At 45.2% G+C, this 12,675-nt stretch overlaps 1 protein-coding gene across 7 annotated transcripts in view; it reads left to right on the forward strand.

The window, feature by feature from the left end:
• scn8aa (sodium channel, voltage gated, type VIII, alpha subunit a) overlaps positions 1–12,675 on the forward strand; it is a 162,201-nt gene that overhangs the window by 136,449 nt on the left and 13,077 nt on the right. For all 7 annotated transcript variants that reach the window (XM_061693436.1, XM_061693466.1, XM_061693427.1 and 4 more), the window contains 3 exons: positions 3,671–3,808; positions 3,889–3,993; positions 7,200–7,470. In XM_061693436.1, coding sequence (XP_061549420.1) covers positions 3,671–3,808; positions 3,889–3,993; positions 7,200–7,470 — 514 coding nt within the window. The remainder of the gene's footprint in view (positions 1–3,670; positions 3,809–3,888; positions 3,994–7,199; positions 7,471–12,675) is intronic.

Consider the following 12,675-nt stretch of genomic DNA (forward strand, 5'->3'; position numbering starts at 1 on the left):
AAATACTGCAAAGATCAACATTGATAGGACACTATATATTGTGTATATGTATATTTTTTTTATCTTGCAAAAAGTGTCCCATTTTGAGGGCCCGGCCCTGCTCATGACTGTGTGCCAGTCCCATATAATTCCGGGCGAATTATTGCTTTTGTTACCATGACAACTGAGAGCAGAGCACTGACATTACAACCAGAGAGGCTTCTACTTTCAGGAGTCCATGGTGTAGGGGAAAAAGCAAGCTTGTGGAGGCAGCGCTTCATACACTACACTGTGTGTATGTGCCTCACGGACTCATCACCAAAACCAAATACAATCCCACCGCACCTGCATCAACGAGTTCACTGAGCAAGAAAGTATGTGAGGCTTATGAGAAGCTAACACTGTTAGCTGACACTAATCCGTGCATTCAGTAAAACCCAACGCAGCTCAGCTTTACGTTAACGTAGTGGCGCCTAATGTGTACAAGGTGTGGGTGTTTCTGCATAATAGTCGCTTTGCATCATATTGTTTCAGACAGTGAAGTCTGGCGGCCATTGCTTGAAAGTGGCTCTGGATCTTAACCCAGTCTAGCTGTTGCTCAGACTCCCCACTCCCCAGCCACTTCGTCCAGATCTCCCGGGGGAGATCCCAATGTGTTCCGAGACCAGCAGTGATAAGTAGTCTCCCCAGTGTGTCCTGAGTCCTCCCCAAGGCCTCCGCCCGATGGGACGTGCCCGGAACACCTTACCAGGGACATGTCCAGGAGGCATCCTAGCCAGATGCCCGAGCCATCTCATCTGGCTCTTCTCAATGCGGCTGAGCAGCGGCTCTTCTCTGAGCCCCTCCTGGATGACCAAGCTTCACATCCTATCTCTAAAGGCTTCTTCATACTCGCGTGGACGGCGACCGCGCTGACGTCACGCGCGTAACTTTAGATGCTGTGTGTTGATCTCCAACTCCATTATTCCCTCACTTGTGAACAAGACCCCAAAATTGAACTCATTCACTTGGAGCAGGAGCTCATCCCCGATGCGGACAGGGTACTCCACCTTTTTATAAATGAGGACCATGGTGTCAGACTTGGAGGTGTTGATTCATCCCAACCACTTCGCACTCAGTTGTGAACTGCTCCAGCAAGAGATGAAACTCACACCTTGATAAAGTCAACAGAACCAGCAGACCCGCACAATACGTTTGGATGTGCCAGGTCAGACTGGCACCCCCCCATCATCGGAGCCAACACATTACCAAGTGGTGATCCATTGACTGTTTCACCCCTCTATTCACACGACTGTCCAATACATGCCGTCTCAAGTCCAATGACACGACACTAAGTTGATCATTGAACTGCGGCCTCGGGTGTCTTTGTGGTAAGCGCAAATATGGAGACCCTTGTGCATGAACATAGTGTTTGTTATCGACAATTCGTGATTCAGTAATCCAATAACAAATCACCACTTGCGTTCTCAGTCAGTGGGGCCGTTCCTCCCAATCATGCCCTTCCAGGTCTCACGGTCATTGCCCACGTGAGCATTGATGTCCCCCAACAGAACAAGGTAATCTCCAGTGTGAGCACTCTTTAGCACCCCTGATGAAGATTCCAAAATAGATTGGTGCACAGGCACGATCAACAGTCAGAGACCGGTTTTCACTGGATAACCCTACCAGAGGTATAAACTCCCTAACAACTTAGCTCCTAGGATCATTGGGACACACAAACACTTCCATCACAGAAATTGATGGCTCGAGGTGGAATCGCTCACAGACACATTGTCAGAACAACAGGTAACAAAAGATTTACTTGGTTGTTTCATTTCACACTTGATGGGTGGAAAGGCACTCCAGAGACCAACTTTTTTGCCTGACATTGAAAAGTAAACTTTTTCATGTAACCCCTTTAAGTAATATTTTAACATTATTGTTATACATGTATTGAGCGGAATTCAAAGTAATATTAATGAATGTATTAGTCCGTTAAGAACAGTAAAATACTTTTGAAAGACTGAACTCAAATGTTAGGAATACACCATTTACGGTGAATTAATGCGGTGCCCAAAAGTAGTTGTTTCTTGTTTCCTTCTCTTCTTTGTTACCATTGAAGCCCAATTTGTGCATACTTCTTTTATTTGTGAACAAATCATCAAATTGTCCACATATTGCAAAAGATTGCTTCCGCTTAGTTCTCTAGATTTTGCACTTTTTAACATACTAAAGTTGGAAACTTACAATTAATTGCTTTGCTATGGGCAGATGAATGTCTACAATATGCCTTCAAATTGAAACTCAGTGACGACTATCTGGATGAACTGGACAAACAGGCGAGAAAATTGTATGTTGTTTGGGACATTTGGAGCATGTGTTCAAACTGCCAAATGTACTGCTCACTTTTGCAAATCACTCGTTCATCTGGCTGGCCAGCCTCTCTAATATTAATTTTTTTTTACATGGAAGATTGTTGTGCACACAGAGGATGTTGTACCTGGAACAAACAAGCCCCTCTTAAGGAGAGATTTGAATATAAAATAGATTCCTGTTTGAGCGGATATTGAGCTTGACAAGGCGGATACTCTGATTTTGGTGTGATTTTGACATGTTTAGCAGATTTCATTAACCTTGCATCATAATTATTTCATGTTCAAAGACAAATCAACACTTTATGGCATCTCAAGTATTTCGGACACTATTTAAACCATGGGTGTGTTGCATCTTGAAGAGTGAGGAACTTCTCGAGTATGTACAGTGTGACATGTCTGTGTTCTCCCAGGGCTTACACATCAAACTCTGCCCTCAAACTATAACTGGGAAGCTCTTACCCTGCATCTTTGCCTGTTTGTTATCTTCAAGTCCTTTAATTGTTCTTCCACATAATTTCAGCTCCCTTAGCAAATAAGCTGGTGCAACTTTTCATTATTCCCTTTTCTGTTTTCTTATTTTTTCTTATTTTTCCTTTAAAGCCTGTCATCTCCAGTCACCGGATACAGATGGGGTAAAATGTCTGCAAGGTGGGAGGCACCCGTCTTTGGGGTCTCTTTTACTATCTTCATACTCTTACCCACTGGTGCTGTCATCTCCCGAGTCTGTCTTCCTCGACGGTTTATACCGTATATTCTCAGATCTTGCCTGTAGCCGTTTGATCGCTGGCTCGTACCCACCAATGGTGTCCTCTGTGTCACTCTAACTCTAATGCTTTGTATCCATCCTTCTGGTCCTTGATCTGCTCCTTCTTTCAAAATGTGCTTCTTCCTTCTTGATTATGGGGCTCAGGTCCATTGCTATGTTTTTTTGGGCTTCACTGCCTCTCTTATTCGCTTGTCCTCAACTTCAATATGATACCTGCCCTCTTAGAGCAAAATTACACTGTTCTCATCCAGGGCAAAAAAGCCAATGCTAAAGCACCAGTAGGGGTCTTATAATGTGAGTGAAGGCCCATCACAATTCCACGAGGAAGTGTGCACCTACTGCCGTTGCATATTCTCTGAACTCAGTCGTCCCTTCAGAAAGTGTTTCAGAAATCCAAAGAAAAAGGCAAAACACAGAGTTAATCCTTTGATCCTGGCTGAAATGGGGTCAAGTTAGGTTCATATGCTTTTGTTTTCGTTGAATTCAAAAGTTTTGGTGCATTCAAGGTGCTACTGTGTGGATGATAAATTGAAAAGTTGAACCAACCTGCGACCTGTCTGTCCACTCCAAGGTGGAAGACCAGCCCGACTATGAAGTGAACATCTACATGTACATCTACTTTGTGGTTTTCATCATCTTTGGGTCCTTCTTTACCCTCAATCTCTTCATTGGTGTGATCATTGACAACTTCAACCAGCAAAAGAAAAAGATAAGTCTAACACGTCTATTTCCCTATTTCAATTCTGGTACAAGATTATGATCAAATGTTGTTTTTTTTCCCCCATTTACTTTGGAGGTCAGGATATATTTATGACAGAGGAACAGAAGAAGTACTACAATGCCATGAAGAAACTGGGCTCCAAAAAGCCTCAGAAACCCATCCCTCGACCACAGGTACAATATACTTTTAAAATAATCCCGATTCAAGAAATTACTGTTTACCACACAATAATGTAGTAATATTATATAGTAGTTTAATATTTTAGTTATTTACAATAATTCACTCAATCAACACATATACCTGTACAGTGCCATGAAAAAGTATTTGCCCCCTTCTCAAATTCTTATATTTTTGTATAGTTTCTCCACCTTAATGTTTATTGCATGCAACATCAAGGATTATGGTTACGGTTACAACATGGCGCCTACCCGTGTGGTCGCCTTGGTTACGTGCTCTCTAGTATTGTCTATGTTTTTCGTTCGTCTTTGGAGACATTACGCGACTCACTTACACAAGGGAAGACTTGCTAAACATCAGGGAGTCTACCCCGGACTATATTTCACCAACTTTCGCAAATCCGCTCAGTTTTTTCCCCAAGTTACTCACCGGGTAACTGCGGTCTATGGCGCATGGAGGCATAGGTGACGAAGGGGGAAGCGCAACGGCATCCAAGTTAAGCTCCGCAAGAGAGGATACAGATTGGCATTCCCGTCGATCTACCTCACGAATATACGCTCCCTACTCAACGAAATAGACGAGCTTCATCTTTTGACAAAGACCAGTAAAGACTTCGGCCGTTCCGCCGGCCTGTGCTTTACGGAGACAAGGCTTTGTGAACGTGTCCCCAATGGCGCCGTAATGCTTCCAGGCTTCCAACTCCACTGTGCAGACCGCGTCATGTAGTTATCAGGGAAAACTAAAGGTGGCGAGATTTATCAACGAAAAATGGTGAAACTGTGAACTGTCACGGTGAACAGTAAGCCATTCTACTTGCCACGTGAGTTTGCATCTTTCATTCTCACCGGTGTTTACGTTCCTCCAATGCCCCACTGGTAACGATGGCTGAACAAGTAAACGAAATGGGAAAAAAACACCCAGACTCACCCATCAATATTCTTGGAGAGCTAAACTCGACCAAGAACTCCCTAAATACAAGCAGCACATCGACTGTCCTACCAGGGAAAATAACATTTTAGACCACTGCTAAACTGCGAGAAATATCGCATACCATGCCATACCTCGTGCAGCTCTGGGCTCGTCTTATCACTGCTTAATTCAATTAATACCAACATACGGCAAGAACTTAAATGCGCGAAGTCTACGGTGAAAAGCAAAGCAAAGATAGAGCTTCAAAGCTGTTTCGACTGCGCAGACTGGAGTGTCTGAAAATTTAACTGGCAGCCTGGATGAATATACGGACACTGTCACATCCTAGGCACGGTGGACGACTGGTTAGCACATCTGCCTCACAATTCTGAGGACCGGGGTTTAAATCCTGGCCCCGGCTGTGTGGAGTTTGCATGTTCTTGCCCTGTGTGCGTGGGTTTTCTCCGGGTACTCCGGTTTCCTCCCACATCCTAAAAACAAGCATGGCAGGTTAATTGAAGACTCTAAATTGCCCGTAGGTTTGAATGTGAGTACCAGTGGTTGTTTGTTTATATGTGCCCTACGATTGGCTGGCGACCAGTTCAGGGTGTACCCCGCCACTCGCCTGAAGATAGCTGGGATAGGCTCCAGCACGCCCGCGACCCTAGCGAGGATAAGCGATACAGAAAATGGGATGGATGTCACATCCTATATCAGTTTCTGTGAAGAGGTGTGTGCACCAACAAAGTCATTTCGCACGTTCAATAACAACGAGCCGTGGTTCACTGCTAAATTCAAGCAACTTCGCCAGGCTAAAGAGGACGCATATCGAAGTGGGGATAATTGCCCTGTATAATCGCGTGAGAAACCAGCTGACTAAAGAAATTAACATTGCAAAGAGAAACTATGCAGTAAAGTGAGAAAAACTGTTTACAGCTAACAACTCTAAATCAGTCTGGCATGCATTACAATCACTAACCAATTACTCAATTGTCTGTTGTCGTACTGTAGCGGCTCCAACTTCTGGAGACAAATTCCTCGTGTGTTTTTGACATACTTGGCAAATAAAGATGATTTTGATTCTGTGTGGAGTTTGCAATTTCTCCCCGTGCCTGAGTGGGTTTTCTCCGGGTACTCCGGTTTCCTCCCACATCCCAAAAAACATGCATGGTAGGTTAATTGAAGACTCTAAATTGCCCGTAAGTGTGAATGTGAGTGCGAATGGTTGCGTGTTTCTATGTGCCCTGCGATTGGCTGGCAACCAGTTCAGGGTGTACCCCGCCTCCTGCCCGATGATAGCTGGGATAGGCTCCAGCACCCCCGCGACCCTTGTGAGGAGAAGGGGCTCAGAAAATGGATGGATGGATACTGATTCTGATTATGGGAATCAATACAGTATCTCATAATGCATGTAAAATACCATTCATAATTTTTTCCCCTTATTTTGACTTTTTTTTTTACTTTGACTAGAAAGAAATTAGTCTACCGCCATGTGTAGTCTACAGAGCATATAGAATAAATTAATAATAGATTTGAAAAAATGAATTTTGGTTTAGTCACTGATGGTGTAGAGGTACATTCGCCTGACTTTGGTTCATGCAACCTTGCCTCAGTTCCCACTCAGTAACGGTGAATGTAAAAGCGAATGGTTATCTGACTCTATTTGTGCCCTCAACTGACTAGCGATCAGTCCAGGGTGTAGTTTGCCCCAAGTCAGCAGCAGAGGTGGGTAGAATAGCCAAATACTGAACTCAAGTAAGAGTAATGTTACTTTAGAATAATATGACTCAAGTCAAAGTAAAAAGTACGCCTCAAAATAATTACTTGAGCAAGAGTAAGAAAGTACTCAGTCAAAAAAAAACCCTAGTGAGGAGAAGCGGCTCAGGAAATCGATGGATGGATAGGTTGGAACTGCACGGTGGACGACTGGTTAGCACATCTGCCTCCCAGTTCTGAGGACCGGGGTTCAAATCTGGCCTCCCCTGTGCAGAGTTTACATGTTCTCTCCGTGCCTATGTGGGTTTTCTCCGGGTACTCCGGTTTCCTCCCACATCCCAAAAAACATGCATGATAGGTTAATTGAAAACTCTAAATTACCCTTAGGTGTGAATGTCAGTGCGAATGGTTGTTTGTCTATATGTGCCCTGCGCTTGGCTGGTGACCAGTTCAGGGTGTACCCCGCCTCTTGCCCAGTGTTAGCTGGGACAGGTGAGGATAAGCGGTGTGGAAAATGAATGAATGAATGAATGAATATATGTATATATCGTAAATTTTGTGACCTCTGTCTCCACAGAACATGATCCAAGGAATGGTCTTTGACTTTGTCACACAGCAAGTATTCGACATCTCCATCATGATCCTCATTTGTCTCAACATGGTCACCATGATGGTGGAAACGGATGATCAATCCGATGAGACAGAAAATGTCCTCTACTGGGTCAACTTCATCTTCATTGTGGTCTTCACCACAGAGTTCTTGCTGAAGCTCTTTGCTCTTCGCCACTACTACTTCACCAATGGATGGAACATCTTTGATGTGGTGGTGGTCATCCTGTCAATTGTTGGTGAGTTGCAGGACAGAGCCGTTCTGTTTGGTTGACCTGAGTACAGTTTGGAAAGCTGTTGTGTTTTCATCGACTGCAGTACATTCAGCTCTGCTAATCCACTACATGGCATGAGCTACCGTAAAATTTAACTACTTGTAAAACTGTTTCTCTGAATTCTAACTTGTTTCACCGAGGTGGTTAAAAAGATCCTCAGTAGCAGGGAGCTCATTATTTTCTTTTTTTTTTTAAATTTACAAATAAAAAAACTGCATGACCTATAAAACTATTGGGAACCTTTCACCTACTGAACTACCTACCGCATTTACAGGACAATACACTACAGGACGCGTGTGCATCCAGGTCACGTGGGCATTATGTCAAGTCACATTTGCTACCGTAACTAATTGATTAGAGCTATAAAAACTCCAAACGTGTGTACAAGCGAAACCAAAGTGTGGGGATTCAAACCTCCGCCCATAACTAGTGCAACAGGGCCTGTTCTAGCCTAGAAGGAACTAGGTTTCCATTGGAAGCTGGTCTGTATTTAGTTACGAGCCAGAACACAAAACGTGTACAGGAGACGCTGGGAAGCAATTTAAAGCCATAAAAACTCCAAATATGTGTACAAGGTGAATCAAAGGCTGGGGATTCAAACCTCTACCTGTAACTAGTGCAACGGGGCCCGTTCTAGCCTAGAAAGGCCCAGGTTTCTATTGAAAATCATCCTGCATTAAGTTATGAGCCAAAAACAAAACGTGCAGGAGGCACTGGGAAGCAATTTCATTAGTCAAACTTCTTGACTAATGAAATTAGAAAATGAAAAAAAAATCCATCAATCATCCTTAAATTTCTGTGGAAATTTCAACAGGACATACACACACACTCTTTTGACTAAGACCATCTGACCCACCTTGTACTCAGGTGTGGGAGAGCGATTAAGATCTGTCAGCCGCTTATTCTTCTTGGCAGACCGAGTCAGAGCTGCCCTGACGTCCTTCCATACTCACTGGACCCGTCGCAGGTGATCTCTCACCGCGGGAAGCGCCACTGTATGCTCCTGTTCCTTAAACAACGGCGGTTTGAAACCATAACATGCCATGAAAGGAGACATACCGGAGCCGGTGAGGGAGTTGTGGGCATATTCAATCCACGGGAGAAAGGTGCTCCAGGAGGTGGGAATGCATGCAGCAACGCAGCGAAGAGCCGACTCCAGATTCTGATTTGCCCACTCCGTCTGGCCGTGGGACTGTGTAACCAGAAGACAGAATGGCTGCTGCGCCCACCGCAGAACTCCTTCCATACTTGGGAGGAGAACTGAGGACCTCGGTCCAAGACGATGTCAATGGGGATACCGTGGATCTTAAATACATGTAGGACTAGGAGATTAGCGGTTTCAAAAGCAGAGGGTAATTTTGGGAGGGGTATGTAATGTGGATGAAGTGCATGGTACGGGTGATTCCGGGATGACAGGTGAGCTAGGAGTTGTGGGCTGATTGATATAGCCCAGGAAGTGTATGGAGGAGAGATGGAATTCACACTTTTCCGGTTTGACATCCAGGCGATTCTCAAGGAGGCGTTGGAGGACTTGGCGGACATGACTGCGGTGTTCTTCGGGGGAGTGGGAGAAAATGAGAATGTCGTCTAAGTAGATGAAAACAAACCGGTTCAAAATGTTGCAGAGGACGTTATTAATGAAAGTTTGGAAGACTGCGGGAGCATTGGTTAATCCGAACGGCATGACCAGGTATCCGAAGTGTCCGAGGGGGTATTGAAAGCGGTTTTCCATTCGTCCCCCTCTCTGATACCGACGAGTTGATAGGCATTGAATAAGTCCAATTTGGTGAATATCTGGACGTCACAGAGGGGTTCAAATGAGGGCAAGGGAGGTTTGTTTTTAACAGTGATTTCATTTAGTCCCCGGTAGTCGATGCAGGGGCGGAGAGTGGTGTCTTTTTTCTCAACAAAGAAAAACCCAGGCCTCACAGGAGAGGAAGAAGGCCGAATGAGTTCAGAAGCCAGGGAGTCACGGATATAACTTTCCATCGCCTTTTTCTCAGGGCGGGTGGAAGGGAGAGGAGCTCCTGGCACAAGATCAATAGCGCAGTCATAAGGGCGGTGGGAGAGGGGGGGGGGGTAGAGAAATGACAAGATCCTTACTTAAAACTGGGGAAAGGTCATGATATTCTTCTGGCACCCGGGAGAGGTCGACTGGTGTGGCAGGGGGTTAGTTTTGCTGGAGGGTGGCATGGCGGAAAGCAGACAGTGGCAGTGAGGACTCCACCCAGTGATAGTAAGGTGGGTCCAGTCTATGGTGGGGTTGTGTCTTCTTGAGCTAGGGAATTCCGAGGACTAGCGGGGTCTCAGGGGAAGATATAATGAATAATGAAATGTCCTCACAGTGGTTTCCTGAGATGAGTAATGTAAACTGAGCTGTTTGGTGGGTGGCAGGAGAGATGAGTTGCCCATCCAGGGCAGTGACTTTTTTGGGTGACTGGAGTTGTTCGAGAGGGAGTTGGAGCTGATGTGCCAATCCCTCGTGAATAAAATTTTCATCTGAACCACAGTCAATGAGGGCAATAACGGGTGTGATGTGAACGGAACCAAGAATAGATGCGGGAACGGTCATACGGGATGGAAAAGTTGGGGAAGTGGTGGTTTGGCTCACCATGGCGCTCTCGGGTCGTGGTGAGCCTGGTCATTTGGTCTCAAGGGTCATGTGGAGCTGAAATTGGCTGATTTACCGCAATAAATGCACAGTCGCTGGGTGACATGGCACTGACGTTCCTGGGGTTCTAACCTGGTGTTGCCAAGTTGCATGGGTTCATTTGGTGCAATGGAGGGTGACGAGGAGGTGGTCGGCGGTTCAGAAGGCAGGCAAGGTGCAATGCTCACGGAGGATGTAATTTTACGAGCTGCTCTTAGCCCCTTCTCTCGTGCTCTTTTCCGTAGCTGGTTGTCCAAACGAATGGATAAGGAGATAAGCTCTTCGAGGGTGGAGGGCTTGTGCCGGGAGGCAAGCTCATCTTTGAGCCGCTCTGAAAGCCCGTTTAGAAAAATACCCCTTAACGCAGCGTCATCCCATCCGCATTCACCAACAAGTTTCCTAAATTATACCGAGTATGAAGCGTCAGGTGGCTTCCCTGCCCTGAACAGGGTGATCATAAACTTTTTTTAATTCCGCAGAAAAGGAGGTAAATTTCGAGAATACCGGGGAAGAGTTGTGCCATAACGCGGTAGCCCATTTTTGCTGCTTTTCCGCATAGTAGGTTAGTTAAGTATGCTACTTTGGATTGTTCAGTGGGGTAGCTTAAAAGTTGTAGATTAAATACCAGGGAGCAATTGAGGAGGAATTTACTGCATGCACCTTGGTCCCAGGAGTAGTGCTCAGGCGGATGAACATGAGGCTCTTTGTATGTGAGGCAGGATGGATCGGAGGCTGCGGGCTCGGAAATAGTACTTACGGGAGGGTGGTCAGACTGCAATTTGACAGAAGGAGGGAAACTTGTAGCGTGAGAGTGGTTAAAGATTCCATTATTTCCTGGAGAGCTTTGTCCTGTCTTCCTATATGGGCGCCTTGGAGGGTGAGTGCTTTTCTTAGCGCCTCCGGGGTTGCTGAGTCCATGCTGGCCAGAGTATTCTGTCACAATACGAAGGTATCCGTTTTAACTGGGCCGAGTAGCAAGCGGAGGCTGAGAGGTTTATGGTGAATAGTTTATTGACAAGGAAGTGGGAATTTGATCTCTGAGGCGTATGACGGGTCGTAGAGATGGGAACATGCTGCAGGCGTGAGCAGGTGGATAGCTTGGCGGCGTGGTGGACGAAGTCAGCAAGGCGAGGAACACGGAAGGAGCACTGAGGATGAGGAAGAATATGGAAGTCAGAATAATACAAAATAAGGCATAGCTTACGTGAATGTACTAGGCTGGTGTACCACTGTGGAACGTTAATACTCTGGAGAGGATTTCCAGGATCTGGCAGGCTTTTATGCAGGCAGAGATAATGACAGCTGATTGAAAACAGGTGTGTGGCTAAGGTGGTGCTGATTACAGGGTAGGGAGAGAGAGAGGGGAGAGAGAGAGAGCGAGTGGGGTGCAAAGCGCCACCCAAGCTCCAAAACAGGAACTACAAGGACAGCTCATGACAATTAGACCAGGAGTGAGCAAACATTTTGGCTCGGGGGGCCACATTGGCTTTTAAAAATTGACAGGTGGGCCAAGCCAGGACCAGATGCATACATAACAAACATAAACAAACAAAAAATGCATTGTAAGTGTTAATGCTTACATTTACTTTTAATCGGAATAGTGTTATTGATCACCTTTTTGTTTGCCAGTGCATCAAAGTCTGGTGTTAGTTTTGTTGTGGGAATTCTCAGAACAGATCAGAGGTGTTCATCACTCAGCCGGGAGCTGTAGGATGCTTTGTTGGAGTTCATCACACAAAAAGTCTGTTCAGACATATGTAGAGCCAAACAACACCAGCATCCTCTGTGCCAGCTTCCAGATTTTTGGAAATTTGTCTGCGCATAATGAAACATAAAACTCATCCAGTTTAAGAGAGTTGAACTTCTCTTTTAAGACAGTATCACATTGGAGATCAATCAGTTCCAACTGCAGCTCCTGTGGCGCTGTTTCAGGGTCTTGTGTGAGGGGAAATGACACCATCTGAAGTGACTTGTCAATTTTTTCAAAATCAGAGAACTGATGGCAGAATTCTCCATGCAGATCTTCTAGTGATTTCCTGTATTTTTTCACATCGAATAGTCTCTTTCGGCGTAGCCAGAGAGGGGAAATGAACAAATTACTTGTTTGACATTTGCTTTGAGAATAAAGCCAGCTGGGTTTTGAAGGCTCTGATATTTGTTTATATTTCATGCACAAACTGGTCTTTCCCTTGTAGCTTCACATTCAGCTCATTCATGTGTGTCAGTATGTCCACAGCAAAAGCTAAATCACAAAGCCAATCTGTGTCAGGAAAATCGTCAGCTTTCTGAAGTTGTGCCAAAAATGAGACTTGACACTTTCCCCAAACTTAACCAGCAGACACTTGAGTGGTAAAGCAAGTCCTGGTGATCAGCATCAGTTTCTTTGAGAAACTTAATAAACTGACGATGACAACTGGCTTTACAACATGGTCAAACTACAGTACAAATTTACACAGCGCTTCCTGATGGATTATGCAGGGTAGAAAAATTACCTCCTGCTAAGGGTTGTCCTCTTTCAC

The sequence above is a fragment of the Phycodurus eques genome, chromosome 1 (genome assembly GCF_024500275.1).
Source record: "Phycodurus eques isolate BA_2022a chromosome 1, UOR_Pequ_1.1, whole genome shotgun sequence".
Lineage (NCBI taxonomy): Eukaryota > Metazoa > Chordata > Actinopteri > Syngnathiformes > Syngnathidae > Phycodurus > Phycodurus eques.